Raw genomic sequence first — 20333 nt, 5'->3', positions numbered from 1 at the left:
ATGAGGAATCCATGTCATAGAGAAGCATGAGGCACTGCATGTCATAGAGAAGCATGAGGCACTGAATGTTATAGAGAAGCATGAGGCACTGCATGCATAGGTCCCAACCATCCTGGTTTCAAGGGGGCAGTATCACTTTCCGGCTGTCAGTGCCTTGTCCCAGAGAGTGCCCTTGCATTTTCACAGAGGCAGAATTTAATGTTTCATTTATTTGAGTCTGGTGTTATTCTACCAGCTGCCACTAGATAGCGCCAAAATCCACAAGGAGTACAGTTGCAGTTCCCTGAATGGTCAGTGTTTCTGCCTTATAATGACATCATATAGTGACCCCCAAAGTTTTTTTTGGAGATTTTGCTTGCAGATTTTAAAAGTTGCAGAAAAATATAACATTTTTTTTTATAATTTAAAAGAACAAACAAAACACATTTCATAACTTTTTTAAAGGAATGTGCTGTATATGTTATTCAGAAATCATAAAATAATCAGAGGGAAAATTGCCGCAGCCTAACCAAGTGATGCACGGAAACATCGGCAACATCAGAGTATTTTACAGAGTGGATGATGAAGCGGATGTTTCTGTGACATGTGTCAGCAATTCCTCATCCTTTCGGACCAACATACAAATAATCTACCTTTTAAAACGGCTTAGACAGAAAAGCTGGTTGAGGCCTGAAAAAAGGAAGGCTGGAGACCCAGAGCACCAAGGAGGTCTCCTAAAATTGGAAAGAATAACCCAACAATTCACCGATTGGTGCTGTATGTAGGGTCAGGTTAATGATGGAAATGGTTTCCATCAAATAACCCAACATTTCCCCCTTGGTGCCATATGTGAGGGAAAGCTTCTCTTGGGAATGGTTTCCATCAAATAACCCAACAATTCACCTATTGGGGCCATATGTAGGGTCACTGTACTCTTGGGAAATTGTTGGGGAAATTGTTGCTCATTGTTGGCTCATTGGTGCCATATGTGTGGGTAGGCATCCTCTGGGAATGGTTTTCATCAGATACACCAACAATTCACCTATTGGTGCTGTATGTAGGGTCAGGTTACTGTTGAAAATGGTTTCCAGCAAATAACCCAACATTCCCCCGTTTGTGTCATATGTGGGGTCAAGGTACTCTTGGGAAATGGTTTTCATTAAATAACCCAACAGTTGACTCATTGGTGCCATATGAATGGGTAGGCATCTTTATGAATGGTTTTGATGTATATATGGGCAAGCTACTCTTGGTTATATCTTTCATTAAATTACCCAATAGTTTGTCCGTTGGTGCTGTCTGTAGGAGTAAGCTACTCTTGTAAATGGTTTCCATCAAATAACCCACCAATTGACCCATTGATGCCATAAGTGGGGCTAAGCTACTCTTATGAATGCTTTCTATCAAACAACAATTAACTGATCCATTGGTGCCATTTGTGGGGCCAAGCCACTCTTGGGAATGGTTTACATTGGACAGCACAACAAGTCACCTATTGGTATCGAATTAGCATATCGGAAATAATTACTTATTAGGGTTCACTGTCCAATTGGTTTGTCACTGAGAATTCTCTAAACTTTTTATATATTTGTAGGCAATGCCTACCCCTGGTCCTCAGCATCTGCTGTAATTTTCTCAAATACCATAAGGCCATTTTATTGGCACAACAACATATCCAGGATCAGAAGAAGGAAAGGGGACCTTCAGAAAGCCCATTGCACCCCACCTAAAACAACCTCAACATTACCTTCCCCGTCACCTCCAATGATTTCTCTGAAATGGCAAACTAAGCGTAAATGTTCAGATTTATCATTAACATCTCCAAAGGGCACACATTTCATTTTTTTAGGTCTCCCATAAAACAAAAAAGAATTGAGGCTTAGATATGAATTTCTAGTATTCTATAAAATAATGCAGAAGCCAAGTGATAGGATATCATTTCTACAAATCACTACGCAAATTTTTTGCCCCAGTCGATAAGTTTATTAGTTATGTTAAACCTTAAAAATAAATCAAATGTTGACCTGCACACTTATCATATGAGGAACAGTAGTTCAATTCAATACTATAGTGCAAAGTGTAGACTAGGGATTTCTCTCAAAAAAATACAGATATTTTATTCTGATCCCACTTGCTATCTATCAGCAAAGGCCCACCGCCTCCTCCTGCTGCTGCTGCCGCCTGTCAGTGCTCCCTTCACCATAATTGTATTACACACTTCTGGGTGGCATTGACAATGCACTACACGCAGCTCTAGATGCCAGTTACCAATGCGGTCCTGGCGATAGCTGACCAGGGGCCACACACTGCTACTGCTCCCCCTGACCCACGCTCCATCTCTGGTCCTCCATATTTTTTTCTTGCCTAATGTCACCGTGCTACTTCTCCACAACTTTATGGGTGGCCTTCCTAACATGTCATCCAGGTCATGATGCCAACTAGCAATTATAATATTAATAAACAGGATTTATATAGCGTTAAGATATTACGCAGTAAATTCAATAGGGGTGCGTACATTAAATATCAATGCGTTGTCCTGCTGTTTTGACGGCAGAGACTGTTGTTAGTGGGTTGGGTTCAACCTTTCTCAATGTCCTAATGTTTGTGCTGCCTTCTGGACGCTGTCAATCCTTTGCCTGCCATTTTCTGGAAAACCACAAGCTTTTGGAACTTTTGAATTTTTCCATTGTTGCCACTGTTCTCCTACACTTACCTAGCAAATGTGGTGGCTCTAACATGTATAGTATAGTTAAAGTCGGCCCATTGACTTGAAAGGAATTTGCGTAATCGATTCAACGGAATTTCGTGAATCCACAAGGAAATTTTCACGAAACTGTCAGAGGCCTTCTTGCTCATACTGCTCCAGCATGACTGTGCCGCTATGTATAATGCTAACTTCATAAAGTCATGGTTTCAAGAGTTGGTACGATGTGACCTGCACAGAGCTCTGACCCCCACCATCTTTTGAAGGCATTGGATCGATAATTGTGAGCCAGATCTTCTTGTTTATTATCAGTACCTGACCCATCCTACTTAAAATCTAGTAGATAGTCTTCCCAGAAAAGTGGAGGCTGTTATAGCCACAAAGGGGGCAACTCTACTAAGACCAATGGTTTTGGAACACCACGTCCAACAATCTCATAGATGAGATAGTCAGGTGACTACAAACTTACCCACATAGAAAAAATTGTAAAGTACCTTGGTTATGGTGGCTGGAACAAAAAATGAAGACTGTAAACTGTTTGAGCCTAAACCTTAGAAGATCTGACTGTTGGCTCCTTCTTTGGTGGGACCGTCAATAATGCCGATTTTGCTTTTTTATACTTGCCTTTAGCTGACCTGGCCCATCACTTAGGACAAATAAAGGACAACATTAGGTCCACCATATTTTTCACAATGATGTTATTGGCATGAAGGTTTTGAGGCAGACGGTGACAGGAAGTCATCTGCCAGGTGTCCAGTATGGTGACAGGAAGTCCTGAAAACACCGCCCTCAGCAATGTGTCCAACTGCCAGGTTAACCAGTTGCTGCCAATGGGTGGCAGGAAACCTGTGTTGGCAGACTTGATGATCACCTTGGTATGTGGACTGCGCTCCAGTAACCGGGCCACAGCATCCCGGATACCCATGATCCTCTTCAGATAAACATTTACTGGGAAAAGGATAAAATGGGCTGCACAGTTAATGACAACTACCAAACCCTCGTTCTCTCCTCCGATGTTATCCAGCTCATTGGTGATGTATCTTAGTTCCTGCAAGCGGGTGCGATTCATGAAAAGTGGTCTCTGGTGCGCTCGCCACTGCACGAGGTAGCCGTGTTCAGCGTCCGTGGCCAGCAGGGGGCCGGGAGGGTAGTTCACATGGAGGTCCAACCTCTGAAGAGCTGTAACCAATAGGAAACACACAATAATGAACAGAAGTCATAAAGACCAAGGAATTCATTACAAAAACTGCTTTTCTTATTTTTACTAAAATTATAAACATTTAAAACAGAATATTCAGATTTTTTTCCTTTGCTGAATCCTAATTATGACCATTTTTAAGTAATTCTAGACCTCAGGGGATGGTTGCGTGGGTGGATATGATCTGAGTGTACTTTGGGTATATGTGTGACCAGTGTGTGACTTTGGGCACAATCGGGGAAATTATTCTTTTGCTTTCGGATCAGGATTAGTGTAGAAATCAGGGACTCACAAGGAACAAACATCACCAGGTATGCCCACCATTGCCGTAGCGTTGAGTCCCCAAACATGTACATGATTTTCCCCTTTAGACAGGACGTGACATTGGCGGGTGTTGGAAAATCCTGGTTCCTGCAGACATGGGAATGCCACTTATCCTCCTAATAAAACCCTGATGGGTCTGGATTTGATAGGCCCGGTCTACAGATATTCCTGTCATCTGAAATAAAATCACATCATTAGCATTATACATATTATCATGATGAATTCAAGGGTCAGTTCAGCCAAAACTGGTAGGGTTGAGGCTGGAGAGTTAAATGAACTTAGAGTTCCTTATCCAAAATAGTGAGATTATTGGTTGAGTCCCCGGTTTTGCACACTTGACAAAGACATTTGGTTGGACCTCACAGTCCCTTCTGGATTTCTTATTTAATATTGTGTAGAATAACACGTTAGATAAAAAGTAAAAAGTGAGCAAGATAACTGCTAACCATGGCAGCGAGATCTCAACAATAGAGTTCTGAAGCAGAGGAGGGCAGGGCTGCGTGAAAGGGGGGCATTTGTCCTCTGGGCCAGTACAAATAATATATGTTGGGCTGATGACCCATATCATTTGTACTTCTTTGTGAGCAGCACTCACAGTTAGTGACATTCCCTTCCAGCCTCAACCTCTTTTGGGCTTTTGAGATGTGGCAAAACATACAGAGAAGGAGATCCCCTCATGCATGGGTGGTACTAACTGGCAACCCAATAGCCTACCAACTCTATACACAAGATACAGGTGCCAAACAGACCAACTTTTTGTGAACAACAATACCCAAAACTAGCATGTAATGTAGATGTATGTAAAGATATTCTGGGCTACTCTACATTCTCTAGATCCGGTCCCAAGGTGCAGGGGGCAGAGAAAGGTGGGGGAAAGGTGAGTATATTTTTGAACATATTTTTCACCCAAACCTTTTCCTGGTTCACAATACCAATCCCATTTTGTAGCATAAATATCTGAAAAGCTATGTTACAATAAACTATGTTCTGTAAAACTGTTTATATTTTGCATTCTCTGGTTTCCTTCTTCGTCCCTTCGTCTCTTGAACAGAAATTACATTTATTAAATAAAATCTTGGTTTAGAACCAGTGACATCATCAATAAAATTCAATATTTTTTATGCAATGCAGACAGATCATGACTGATGGGAAGGGCCAGTGGGGGCTCCATATTGCTGCATTTTTATCCATATGTGATACTGAACCTCTGTGATTGGAACATCTGGAATCCAATGAATAGAAGTAAACCAGTGGATTGTGGTGGCTCCTCCAGCTTGAAAAGTAGGTGGATTCTTTTTGACTCTCAACGTGCATTAGAAGCTGTAATTTTAGTCCAGAGAGGAGAGGGGCTTGTAGGAATTAGACTACATCAACCTTTCCCCCTTGGCCACCGAGTGCCAGTTACTTTATGTGGTGCACTTTTATCCCACAATAAATTTGTCCCTAGCATGAAAAGGCCAACAAGTTGTGTTTGCATCCTAAGCCCAAAATGTTGTCCACTTCTTTTCTTAAATTAGTAAGTCAGTAAAAGATACAGAAACCTTCTGTATGGCACCTATAAGAAAAATTACGTTTGGAAGGACTGATGCTTTAATAGTATAGACTACTCATTTAATACTAAATGGAACAAAAAGTGGATGTCATCTCACAGAATTTCAGATCTGAGCTCCATGTAATACTGTGATTTCCTGGTCCTACCTGAAATGTTCCTCTGGGGTAGGACATTGAGGGTTGGCAGTGCTGATGAAATCATCTGATCGGTGACTGAGCTGTGAAGGACAGGTGAGGAGACAAACATGAGATGAACAGAACCACTGAGATTTTTTTATACACACACATACGGTTAGTTGTCCGCTTTCACTGGAATGTCCCATACATAAGGCTGTACAAAAGGTCTTTTTACAGCATTTTAAATGAGCACTTACCTGTGTAGAAACTCTTGCTGCACAGAAGTATAGTCAGCGTAACGACCACCTGTGGAATGCTCGAGGTAAGCACTGCAGGGGAAGCCTTTTGGACGCTCACAGAACCATTCCTCCTTTGTGTTTGAGTCCCGATAAGAACACACATCCTGTCCAGAGGGCCGAATATTACAAATAGCTCTGGCCATGCTACCATTGCGGTAGAAAAATCCAAAGTAATATACCTAAGCCAAGAAAAACGAAATTGGCATTAAGATGCATTCAGAGGAATGTAGAGACAATATTTCAACCTTTTCAACGAATCAGCCTTTTTCATAAAGTAAATACCAGTTTAGCCATTTAGATCAATTCATAAAGGTCCAATCGCTACTCTCTTTTTTTCCCCCCCATTTCCTATTTCCATGGGTGTATTTCAGGGGTGTAATGGGGCGGGCACAGTTGGGAATGCAGTGCCCGCTTTTTTTTTTTGTGGTGGTCCACGGCTCTGGCCAGTTGGAGCCCCCCCTCGGGGTCAGGAGAAGGATCCCGCTGGGTCGCACACTGGCCAGAGCCACGCACTATGTTCCCTGTACTGATCGCACGCGGTGGGTAGAGTTATGACTCTGGACACATGCTCAGACCTGCGATGGGAGAATAGGCAGGGGCTGGTATTATGACATTACTCTAAGGGAAGTGTTTTCCCCTTTGAGTGACACAGGCAGGGGTGTAGTGGGGCAGGCACATATAGTGCCCCTTCTTTTTTGCGACTACAACCCTGATTACAGTAGCAGGAGATTACACCAGGGGAAAGTCCCTTCAGCTAAAAACAGGCATCTGAGGTTTCAATTCACATTGGCCCACTAAAACTGGACAAGAAAGGATTGTGAGAACATTCGGAGGAGTCTGAATTTTAGATGGTGGGGTCAGAATTTGGCATCAACACCATGAAAGCATGGATCCATCCTGCCTTGTATCTTCAGGTCAGGCTGGTGGTGGTATAATGGTGTAGGGGTTATTTTCTTGGCACACATTGGGACCCTTAGTAGAAATTGAGCATTGGTAATATTACAGGCGACTTTAATATTGTTGCTGACCATGTCCATCCCGTTATAGCCGCAGTGTTCCCATATACTGATGACTACTTTTTGCAGGATATTGCGTGTCACAAAGCTCAAATCATTTTATACTGGTTTCCTGAACGTGACAAAGAGGTCACCGGATTCAAATGGCCTCCACAGTTACCAGATCGCCATCCAGTAGAGCACTTTTGGGAAGAGTCATATCAATATGGATCAGAAGAGGCTCCCGAAATCCGAGAGGGAGTCCTTCATCTCATAAAGAACCACTGCCTTGGCACAACATAATTGCTTTCCTGAATTGTGACCAGAGAGCTGTATGTATGTGACCTTTCACTAAAGCATTTTTAACTGCCATAGAGAGTGCTGCCATTTTATTTTCTTCTTCCCAGCCTGGACCTGGATGATTTTAAAGATAACTAAAATCAACATGAAATATTTGCCTAAATTTTACAACAATGCTAAAGAGAACTGCTGCATATAACTTAATGAAATGGAAGGGATTACTGTGATCTAGTACCTTGAAATCATGGGTATCACTCTTTGCCTTCAGGATGGCGATGGCCTCACTGGAATGGACGAGTGAGATAGAGATCTGACAGATCCCGGGCCATGGAAGGGGAAAGGTGCCGGTGTAACTTCCATTTCTGTGGTCGGTGATGGAGCCGGTTACTCCTGCTTTCAGCTCAGGAGAGTGCAGCTTGGCCTGAAAATAATCCCCACCATAGGTTTTGGGGTTACCATAGTGGTCACGTGCTCTGATAAAAACCTTTGTAAGTTCTCCAACGTGGTATGTAGTCTGCGGATCTATTAATGTGCACTCTGTGGTCTTTGGGCTGGTGGATGACATGAAACTGGTAGGATATGGAGGTTCAGGCCATTCAATGAGCTGTAGGAACTTCTGGATCTCTTCAGAAGAAGAAGGAGATGACTTCCATATACTTATAGTAAGTAACTGATATGGTACCTGTAAAGAAAAACAGTGATACTTATTTCCAAAAATGTAACCTGAAATAATCATCTAGGTTGATGCATGGTGGAGTGGCCCAACCTAGCTACAGTGGTGAGGTCCGTGAGGTTCCGGAGACATGGACAACTCTATAGCTTATATTCAACCTCAGGTCTTTAGAGGGTAGTTGCTGGCCAGGAAAGTTTGGGTGGGCAGAAAAACCCTGGCTGGATTCTGCTCTGCAAATTACAGATGGAATGTCTACTATGCAGTGCTGTTGGTTTGATCACCAATGGAAGAACTGTAATGTAAGGGGTCTGCCATTTGTGGACTACCAATAGAAAGGGGAACTTTAATGGGGATATTTAACTAAACAATCTAATAGGGTATGAGGATATGGAAGGCAGAAGAGCTTACAATCTATTGTCTACAATTATTTATGCCTTTTCTCAGACCCACTACACTGGCCACCAATCCCAATGATTTCGTATGGGATAAACATCCCTCATCCGGGACGGCTTTACTACTATAAGCCCAGAGCAGCAGGAGGGGACGATCAATCACTGAGCTAGGAGAATCCGAACTTTAACTCATGTTCATAACATTACACATCCAGACACCTCTAGACTCTGTTATGTGCAGGGGGTACAGGGGTACGCCTCCTTACTGGTAAAGGGCCCTACACATCCCTAAGCAAGTTTTTTGTTTTAATAGATTTAATAATAATAATAATAATTAACAATTATTTATATATCACCAACATATTACACAGCGTTGTACATTAAATAGGGGTTGCAAGTGACAGACAGATACAAACAATCACACAGGAGGAGGAGAGGACCCTGTCCTGAAGAGCTTACAATCTTAGAGGTAGGGGATGTAGCACACAATAGTAGGGGGATATGAATAAACACATGTAAAGACAAAAATGTACTTACCACAACTATTATTAAAGTGGTAATGGCCCATATGAACAGGACGTAAACCCCGATTCTGAGTTGTACCATGGTTTTCCTTGGAGGATCTATACAGTATAGGCAGACAGGTAAAGGGGGGCTTTTAAACGAATAATCTGCTTCTATCAGCGGGTGCAGGTTGGAGGGTGTTACTTACTGAGCGGTTGATCTGATGTTTGTTTTTCCTCTTGTATCTGTTCTAAGAAAAAATTTAGAAGGTCTGTACGAAAGTTATAAAAGAATTTGATACGTTTAAATGTATGAGAATAGTTACTGCTTTGTTTGCCGGGAGCAACATCTGCAACAGACACAGTCAACGTGATGACCCTGCGAGCTGAACACAGACCCTTGTGGTTAGACTTAGCTTGAACAAGAATCCAAGATGGCGGACAGCCATTTCTGTGCCAAAAGTGCTAGACAAGTAGTTTATCCACCCCATTAACTGTTTGTGGACTTTTATGCTTATATGGACTTCCAAATACAGAGTGATTCTGTATGCCTAACAATATCAATGTATTTCCTGGTTTTAGTTATAATCTCTTTGCTTTAACTGCTAAGCATTTGATTTTCTCTGGATCTACTGTCTCATCTCTGATGGTCTGTTTGGAGACCCCCTAAAAGAACCGGACATTTCTGTGACTCAGATACATTCCAGGAATTTCATCTTGGGAAAACATAAACCCCGAGACAGAGGCCACAGTAAGAACCTTTTTTTTCTTACTAGCAGCGTTGGTTACGGGGATTGCTGGATTGGATTCCGGTTGGGATAAGACAGTGAGATGAATGTATCTGAAGTGTATAACCTGATTCCTTATAGTAAAGCGTTTACCTTTGACAGTGGCAATAGAGATAACTCGGTAGACTGGGAAACTTGTGTGTTGCCTGGTGCTGCAATAGAAGAATTTGCTTATTTCTGTTGTATGTTTTGGTAAAAGAGCGTGACTTCTGAAGAAGACAAGACTGAGGTCAGAAACATATTTCCCTAATTTAGGAGATTGTCTCTAAGGTTTCCAAATGATTGAATCCTTGGGTGAAGTTAGGTGAGCTGTGCAAGAAACAAACTAAAAGACCAAGGACTGATTCCCGGTCACTTCTGGCGTGATGGACTAATTGTTCTCAGGTGAAACTGCAGATTAGGAAGGATATTGGTTTGGCCACTAAAGAGTCTTAGATGAGAGTTGGATGTGCTAAACGAAAAATTTGCCAAAGGCCAACTCAAAAGACCAAGATTGATATTAGAGGCAGGTGAAAATCATAGGCAATGGGACTTTAAGACCCTTTAAGGGTGCTAATAGTCCGCTCACACAAATATGGTGACTGGTTGGGCAACGGCACTAGAATAAATATATCATGGACTGTTAACGATTGGGAACCCATACCAAAGGACGGGTGTAATCATTAGCCATTATGGTTGACAGTGTATAGGGAAATGTGTCACAAATATGGAGTTTGGATAGCAAAAACTACAGGGAAGAAGGGTGACACAAAAGCTTTGGTTAGCTGAGATAGTCAGAGTATCTATTATTCATTGGGACAACGAGTCTTTGGAACTGGGTTCAGAAATACCTCTAATAACATCTCCTTGAAACACAAAACCTGGTATAATATACAACACACTATATACCTAGTACTTTCCTGACATTATTGTACAATAATGTAACCATACACTACATTCATGTATATACCAGATACTATATATACCTATTATAGTGATGACCAATATGTACTGTATATAATGAATATAAATGTGCTAATAATATAGAACATTACATTATGTGCAACATTACATTTTCTATCTATATAACCTGCACATAAATAAGACACTTTTTTGTTGTGATGTTGTTTGGCAAATACCATTGTGTCTTAAATATTGTGTACTATTGTGTATTTATTATTGAGTATTGTTTAATATCATTGTGTAATTATTGTATTCTATTGTACTCTTATGTTAGTTACATGTCTCAAACGCCCCTGAGGAAGCCATTGAGGGGAAGCACATCGGGAAAAATCCTCTTTTTGTGCCTTAACTCACTTAAGGGGTTGTCAACTTTCACAGAATTGTAGAAATACATAAGGAAGACTAATCACAAACCCATTCTTCACAAATTTTACAGAGTGACCCATTTCACAGGTCAAATGATGTAGAAAATCAGATTAAATGTAAAACAAGAATGTATGTCATATCACCCTGAGTTCAGTAAATGTAGAAAGACATAAATGATTTTAAAAGTAAACTATCACAAATATCACAAAGATGGGTTTATAATTTTCACATTAGTTAGAAGCTCAGTATAATGATTTGTCTGGATATGTGTAATCTTTATCTCAGAACTAATGTATGTGTAAAAGTATTTCTTCGATTGCAGAACCCTGGTATATGCAGCCTGAAGTCAGGAGATTGAGTTCTGATGAACAACTTTACAAAATGCAGCTATAAATCCCAATGTCAGATCTATTTGTGCTCCTAATTCCCATCACAACTGTTAGATTACATGAAAAGAGACTTGGCTACACCCAGATGATGCAAGAAAGCTTAATCACCAACAAAAGATGAGTAAACTCTGAACACATGTTTATGTTACAACTGTTACATGACAATTTATTGTCTACAGGCCAACCATTTGTTCTTTAATTCCACCAGAAAGCAGCTTAAAGAGTTAATTTTACAAAATGTATGATATGCATGTATAGACCTATACATTCTAATGGCATACTTTTAATACCTCCACTTTACTTAATGAGGATTTAAAAATAAAGATTATTGTGAGTACCAATATAATAAGTTATAGGAGATTTTAGGACTGTATATTTGGAATTAGGTTAAGATTTAGAATATATTTAATTTATGCAAATTTAGGAAAGTATAGTTCCAAATTTTTTAGCTATGTCAGAAAGGATGAAGAAATAGGGATTTAATATGAATATGTTAATTAGTAATAATAATAATAATAATATATTAATAGTTACATAGTAAGTCAGGTTGAAAAAAGACATGGGAAAAAATCCCTTCCTGATCCCATGAGACAATTGTATGTTCCCTGTATCAGCAGTCTGTTATCTTTACTTTAAATCCTTAATCCCCAAGTGCAGATTTTTATATTAAATGGCATTTGCCACTTGGCTGTGCATGTTGTTCAATGCTTTGACCTATACTGCTTTTATATTGTATTATATTTGCAGATTTGCACTCCTTTACTAATAAAACTAACTTGTCAATATCTTTACTCAGAGACCCATAATGCTTTATAGGTGGAAATAATGGTCTGGAACTGTTTTTGCTGGGTTATCAAGTTTTCAATAAAAAGGACTTGCTTTAATTTTTCTTATTGTTTTATAATTGTCTAAATGCTTTATAAATGTGTTTTATTTCCAGATGTAATACAGTGAGAGGAATAAATGCAGACCCTACAATACATTAAAGATGTATCAGGGGCCAAACGGGGAAAATATGAGGACAAGATGATGTCAATGAGAGTACTTCTTGGAATTTTTAAGGGATTCACATCCTGGAGAAATGGAGCTTCCCACCCAGGAGGTGAATGTAGCACTAAGAATGTATGCATCATAGATGGGAGGGAAAGAGAGTGAGACCCTTAAATAGGGTCAGGACGAAGGAATAGGATACAATGTAGGGGTTTGCAAGACTAAATCTTCTTAATTAGGATCTACTGTCTCATCTCTGATGGTCCGTTTGGAGACCCCCTTAAAGGACCAGACATATGTAATAGAGAGGTATGAGGCACTGCATGTCACAGAGACATAAGAGTCAGTTTAAGACCTTTACTAGAACCCTCCCCAATAAAACAAAATGGGAACAAGTGTAATTACTTGTGATGTAATAGAGCTTCCTTATGAGGTGACCATTGCCAAAGTGCAAGCTCACATATAAATAAATACAGAGCTGGAAAATAAAATGCAATCCTTGTGTACCCTCTGCATGTATCCCTATGATAACTGGGATAGCCCATGGCCAAGGACACATAGGAGGAACAACTTTGTCCCAAAAGCTAGATGTGTACCGAGTGAAGAAGAGGTCATAGTAAACTTTGTTATGAAATACTAGTGGATTGCTGGACATAAGAGAAGGAAGGGATGAGAATTTGTGGCCATATAATATACGGGCAGCTGTAGTCACTAAACAAGCAATGGTTGCACGGAGTGATGATTTAGAACAGAGCGTGAGACAGCTTAATACGGATGTACTGGCAGTCCGAGCACTCAATCCACCAAACCAGTCCAAACCTTTTAAAATGCCCAGTGAAAGGTTCCACTGGAAAAGGAGTGCTTGTACCGCCTGCCCTATCGGGAACACATGTTGTGGCCTATGAGAGTGAACAACTAGATCCAATAATGATCGCCCCCTTGTGTTAGGGCAGGGGAAGCAGCTGCTCGGTTGGCAGATAAAGTAGCAGTGGTGAGAATTGGCCAGCCACACACAGCGTATACTACACATGCTGCTGAAGAGATCCTGTCAAGAGCAAAGACAAAACACTTGTCATCTGCAAGACTAAGTAAATATGAAGCAACCATTCCATTCTACTGGAATCCAGAGAGATTACTATCAGATGTACCACCATTACCCAGCCAGCTACCTACCACAGAGAGAAGGAGACTTACAAGAGGAAGGTGACCACAATTTCCTGGAACGAATGGAGGAAAAAAAGCGGCAAATATCCCCAGTCCAAGGCACACCCCTCACAAGCCCGGATTTAATCATATTCTTGGATGGATGAAGGCTTTACAAAGATGGGACCCCAAGGACTGCATATGCTGTGGCAACAATGGAGAGTGTGGTTGAGACTCAATCACTTTTTTCATAGATGTCCACTCAAGCAGCCAAATTGGTGGCCCCCACAAGAGCATGGAAAGTGGCAGAAAGCAAGACAGTGAGCATTCATATCGATAGTTATCTGTAATGCATTAGGGGTTGTGCATGATTATGGACTGGGGATTCAAGACAGCTGCTGAAAAGTCAATACAAAATTGGGAAAACGTTCAAGACTTTTTTGATGCAGCCACCAAACCATTGGAAGTAGCTGTACAGAAGGTTAAAGCCTATCCTTGGAAGAAATCAGCCTTGCAGATCTCACAGCAACAATTGGGAACTACTATGATCCAAGTAGTACAGCACACTACATATAATGAGGAAGGCGAAATTGTCACAGATCCCGGCAGGACCCCTGCATCACCCACCTTGCACTCCCATGCTCCCTGCACCAACTCTGCTCAGGGATCATCTCCTTGGCTCAGTTTCTGGTCCAGGTCACGTGACTCCTAGTCAGCTGCCTTCTTACCTCAGAGGACTAGAGTCTTTTACAGACACATTCTCCCTACTGGTGAAGATGGGAACACCACCTACCTCTCGTTTCCAGCACTCCCTCTGGTGGTTGGGGAAAATGCCAGCAGGTCACATGACTCCCATCTATCACCTGACTCTCCCTATAAAAGGAAGTCACTGTCAACAAGCAGTTGCCTGAACAAGGAGTTACCTTAGACTCTGTTCGAGGATCGTGCGATTCCTATCTGCGTATTCAGCTACTGATTTCCTATGTAGAGACTCTGATTTTGATCTTTGACCGCTCCTGCTTGCCTCCTGCCCTGACCTCTGGCTTGTTTGATCTCGATTTTGTCTCCTGTTCCTTTACTTCACTTGATTCCTCTCTGCCAGCAGTCACCTTCCTCTGCGTGCACAGGGGCTGCAACCTGGCAGTTACCCGCAGCGTAACATCCTCACCTCTAGAGGCTCTGGTGAAGACCGGGCAGCTGCTTTGACTATGAGCCCAGCTGACGTCTGTGCCAACCGAGCTGGTGACATGGAGGGTTCCCATCCTGCCCTGGGGCACTGTGACAGAAATGAAGAAGAACGAGATAAAAGGAAGAAGAGAAAAAAGTGAACCAGATCGGTGGAAGGAGCTGATGGAAAGGGAAGGAGCCAAGGACACAGACAAAGCTAATGGTCTTTTTTTTTAATGTCCCCAAGATATTTAGGAGTTTGCTTACCACCACAGGTAGAAAAGGTGATTCTACAACTAGCTCATGGTCCTGGACACATTGGACCTGAGGCAATGGCCCAAATGATCAAAGCTACCTGGTTCATGAGTCACATATTAGGGAAATGTCAGGACTGTGTACAGATCTGTGCCAAAAATAATCCACAAAAGAACCCATCATACATGTTTAACAGCTTTTGTATCTATTTCAGTGCCTGCAGATCGTCTATACCAGGGATGCCCAACCTATGGCCCAACAGGGCACATCCGGCCCTCTCCTGATTCAGTTTCTGCTCAATGTCTTGGCAAGGAGGGGTTACTCTATGTTCCTCTAAGAGATCATGCTACCAGGAGGGGGAGCTTACTGAGCATGCTCAGTGTGAGCTCCCTGAGAGGGGGCGTGTCCTATAGACCTCAGCACTCTGCTGTGTCTGCTCCTCGCCCACCTTGTACTATAAAATAATTTTACCCCTCATGCAGCAGCATGAGAGCTTTGTCTGTGTCCATGCAGCTGACATTATCCCCATGTATAAACCTTCATATCTCCTTCACTGATTAACATAGAAATGTGAAATTTTTGGGGTATAAAGGGGATCCTGAGAGCTGCTATTAAACCTAATTTCATCCCCCTAAACATATCAAGTTGCCATATACAGGGTTGTAAACATATAATCCTAATAACAATCAGGGATATTTTCACATTAAGGGGGGCTATTTCAAGACCAAGTTCCCCAAATTGATTTTAGAGATTATCGAGATCCACTTCCTCCATATACTTGCATGTTCACAAAACTTCAAGGCTGTGTTCAGGGTGGTGGTGAGGTTGCCATAGAACTCTGCTTAGGGGAAGACGTTCAGTACCGCTCACTACCGTCTGGACTCAAATCTACAGACACTGCGGTGCAAGGGACTGAGCGTCTGGTGGTGTGCCTGTTACACATAGCTGGACACTTAGCTTCTGTGAACCCTAATTTCTCTCTAATAGTAGAAAAATGGAAATGTAGGATAAGTGGGGGACTCTGGTGGCTCCCCCCCACTAAAATGTAATCACTTCTATCATACCATGGTCACATATGAATGTACGGTTATGTTCTTTGAACCCCAATTTCTCCTGATGGGGGAACTGTAGGTATATAAAAATGTATGATAGATGGTGGACTCTTGTGGCTAACTCCCCCTAAAATTGTATTGCTGCAACACCATCACAAGATATGAAAAACTCTACCTATGATACCGTGCCATCCTATTACACATACCCTGTTACCCCCAAAAATAAGACCTACCCTGGAAATAAGCCCTAGCATGATTTTTCCTTTTTTTTTGAGGATGCTCGAAAAATGAACCCTACCCCGAAAGAAGATACAATATATATAAATACATGGACCGGAGGTAATCATTTAGGGAAAGCACTATTGCAAGACATGAGAAATTGAGGCCAATGGTTCTAAAGGGAGTCACAAGAAATTCAAGATGGAAGTTTGGAGAGTTATGATGATGTTCCAGAAGATGATGACATAACTATATTTGAATATATTATATGTTGATTATTTTGTTCAAGAATAAGTATCGATTGTTGTTCATGAAAACATAAGACAACCCCTGAAAATAATCCCTAGTGAATTTTTCTGGAGCAAAAAAATACATTGTCTTATTTTTGGGGAAATGGTATCTGGCTACTTACCTTCTGTGAACCCTAATTTCTGAAGATGTAGCACTACGAACATGTCCCCCTTGGCTATCTATCACATGAATTCCATTTCGCTGGAAGTATCCATTGCAGAGATTTTGGGGTACAAAGGAGGTTAGTGGCCCGCTATAACAGACAGGATGCATTGTATGGTGTAGTTTCTGCTCTTTGTACAGGAATGGTGAGCAATATATGACCGGATAGAACTGTATGATAGATTTAGTTTTGTATCTTTCATTAATAAAATGAACATCAAATGTGAGTGCAGACATTCTTGATTTGTCATTTCTTTTATTTGGTGCATGAATGTTACAGTAACTACAAACATTTCAAAATATTTAAAATTAAAATAAACTGTTCTAGTTTTGAACATCTTTAATGTTTGTTTGCATTGTGGTCTGTGAGTTTTATCTTAATGTCAACAGTGGCCCCCAGATGAAAAAAGGTTGGGCAGCACTGATCTATACTAAATGCAAGAGCGGTAGATGTGTATGAACTCATTTGTGTAGATATGTTTCTAATCAAAAGGCTTGGCCAGTTAATAATGAAACTGCCAAAGAATCAGGAAAAAAGTAGTACAACAATGTTTGTGTAGGTATGAAGCTTTGGAAATCACATAATTAGATAAAGTGACCCATTTCACAGGTAAGAATATATAGAAATAAATCAGATTAAATATAAAACAAGGATTTATCTCATATCACTCTGAGTTTTGTAACAGTAGAAAGAAGTTATAATGTGATTATAAAACTAAACTATCACATATTTTACAAAAGATGGGTTTATAGTTCTCATATAATTTATTAGCTCAGTATAATATTGATTTATCTGGATATGTGTATTCCTTATCTCAGAACTAATGAATGTGTAAAAGTATTCCTTTCATTGCAGAATCCTGGTATATATACAATGCTAAATCCTGAAAAGGTTTTAGTTAAAAAAAAATATTTTTAAACATGGGGTAGTGTGGGTATTTCTAGAGCTGTTTTAACATGTTTATAGGAATGGGGTACTATGCACCACCCTGTATTCACCAGGGTAGATATATTTATTAAAGGGGTTTCCAGTTTTCAAATAAGCTCCCTACCCGCAGACCACCATAACATGTTGTTAGGAAAAGGCTTTGTCCCCTAAGGATGTCCCTTGTTGGGGGAAGGTGGGCTGTGTTTCTCCAATAGCAGAGGGCTACATGCTTAGGGGAGTTCTGTTTAAGGTTAAATGTTTTGAACAAAGTTGATGGATAAGGTTCTGGGGGGGATGGTAGTGGAGGGGGAGTCTGTTATATAATAATTCCATTAATATTCATTCAACCCATCCTACCCTGGAGACTATTGGTCTCTGATCTGGTTGATGCCACACACATATGTAGCTTGGACTCAGAAATTTAATAAAAAGTCACTTGGATTCTCTGAACAGTCATTGGCTCAGTGTTGATCATGTGATACCTGATTGGTGGAGGAAGGTTCCAAAAAGGACACACCCATCACCTTACCTGCTATTTGATGGTGGAAAAACCATTTAGATTTGTGTCAAGTTTTGCTGAGAAAACGAGGGGCTGTCATTGCTGACCTCCTTCTGAAAATGTTATCTACTTTGTAACAGCTGGCCAAATAAATCACAGGGTTCCGTCCAGGATGACAGGTACATCTGCCCCAGATACAGGTTATATGCAGAGTATTTTTCTGTTAAGTCAGTGTTCCTTTTAACCTGACGGTGGGGTTTGAAGTACCAGGCTTCTTAGCCAGGTGGGGGCGTTAAAGAGGCCTGGGTATGATCAGGTGTAACTGTCTCACCTGAAATGCATCCTGGAAATTAGGCTGGGGATTAAAACTCCCAGCCTGCTTATTCCTATGGCTGTCTTGGCTGGTGAGCTGGGAGGAGGTCCAAGGTGACCTGTGACCTCTGACCTCTAACCTGTGTCCTGTGGGAAAAGACACTGACTTTGTTGCAGAAGATATATAGCTATTGCCTTAGATTACTGAACAACACTAGGTTGGGCTGGATTGATAGTTAAAGGAACTAACAGTGAGTTAGTGGCCAAGTTTGTTTTATTTTGCCTGTTTTGTGTGCAAATAGTGTTAAATAAACCTTTGATACACTTAAAACCTGCTGGCCCTGTTTTTTGTGATCTCACAACCTGTTTTTTATGCTTATCTTCTGGTTTCACCACTTTGTGAATCACTAACAGAACAAGTATGCAGACCAGGAATATCAGAGAAAAATAAGAACTCCTTATCCACAGAATTGTCCAAGGTCACTTAGTTACTCCTGTTAATGGTTTCCAATAAATAACCCATCCATTAACCCATTGGTGCGATATGTTGGGGAAGCTTCCTTTAGGAATAGTTTCTATCAAAACACCCAACAGTTGACCCATTGGTGTCATATGAGACCCATTGGTGTTAACACTCAGCAATACACCTATTGGTGCTGTATGTGGGGTAGGCTACTCTCTGTAATTTTCTGCATGGAATAGCCTAAAAAAATTCACCCATGGCTTCCATATATAAGGTCAAGCTTCTCTTGGGATTGGTTTCCATTAAATAACTTAGCAATTCACCTATTGGTGCTGAATGTGGGGCAAACTGCTCTTGGGAATGGCTTCCATTAAATAATTTACCAGTTGACCCATTGGTCCCATGTGGGTGCAAGTTTCTTCAGGGAATGACAATTTACATATTGGTGCTGTATGTGGAGCAAACTCTCGAGAAGGGCTTCCATCAAATAGCCCAACATTTGAGCCATTTGTGCCATATGTGGAGGCAAGCTACTTTTGGTAGTGCTCTGCACTGAATAGCCTAAAACAATTCACACCATTTCTGTCATATGTGGAACCAAGCTTCTCTTGGGAATGGTTTCCATCATAAAACTTAGCAATTCACTTATTGCTGATGTAGGGGATAATTACTTGGTAATTGTGTTGACCCATTAGTGCCATATGTGGGGGTAAGCTTTTCTTGGGAATGGCTTCCATCAAATAACCCAACAATTCACCCATTAGTACTATATATAGGGACAAGTTTCTTTTGGGACTAGTTTCCACCAAAAGGCTAAAAAACAACTGACCCATTGGAGCTGTATTAGCATATGAGAAAATATAAATTATTAGAGCTTATTGTCCAATTGCTTTTTGTTGCTGACAGCTGACTCTATTGCTGAATATATTTCTAGCTACACTGAAACTTTGTTTTTAAGCTTTTCTGTACATCTGAGGTTCATCACTGTTCCTATATATCTACTGTCATGTTCCCAACATATGGCATTTTGGCACAAAAACAACATAGACAGGTTCGGGATGGGTCAAAAGATGACCCTCAAAAGCCAATTAAAGCTCACAACACTCGCATTAAACAGTCCCAATATTGCCTTCCCAATTGGTTCCAATTTTGCTGAAATGTTCAGATTTCTCATTAGGATATTTGAAGAAGCAAAAACTACAAATTTCACAAACTCTTAATTCACACACTCAAATTATTTATTTAATTTTGTAGGTCCCCCAAAAAACAAAAACAGATTAGGTTCAGATATAAATTTTAGAGAATATACCGGTCTTCTAGGCAATCAAATGC

The 20333-nt window shown here is 40.9% G+C and overlaps 1 protein-coding gene and 1 long non-coding RNA gene across 2 annotated transcripts in view; one reads left to right on the top strand and one right to left on the bottom strand.

Moving 5' to 3' along the window:
• Positions 1–1922: 1922 nt before the first annotated feature.
• LOC140330430 (NXPE family member 3-like) lies at positions 1923–9506 on the bottom strand. Its single transcript, XM_072410556.1, is given in 8 exon segments — positions 1923–3862; positions 4174–4380; positions 5904–5974; positions 6131–6351; positions 7703–8149; positions 9070–9155; positions 9245–9281; positions 9362–9506. Coding segments are annotated over 8 exon segments (1629 nt in total). The 5' UTR covers positions 9386–9506; the 3' UTR covers positions 1923–3326.
• Positions 9507–9657: 151 nt separating this feature from the next.
• Positions 9658–20333, top strand: part of LOC140330431 (uncharacterized) — a 64611-nt gene continuing 53935 nt past the window's right edge. Inside the window, exons 1-2 of the long non-coding RNA XR_011920744.1 lie at positions 9658–9786; positions 11454–12171. This is a non-coding gene — a long non-coding RNA (uncharacterized lncRNA). The remainder of the gene's footprint in view (positions 9787–11453; positions 12172–20333) is intronic.

The sequence above is a fragment of the Pyxicephalus adspersus genome, chromosome 5, assembly GCF_032062135.1.
Source record: "Pyxicephalus adspersus chromosome 5, UCB_Pads_2.0, whole genome shotgun sequence".
Classification (NCBI taxonomy): Eukaryota; Metazoa; Chordata; class Amphibia; order Anura; family Pyxicephalidae; genus Pyxicephalus; species Pyxicephalus adspersus.
Note: the sequence above shows the minus strand (reverse complement) of the source record. Positions and strands in the feature narration are given on the sequence as shown.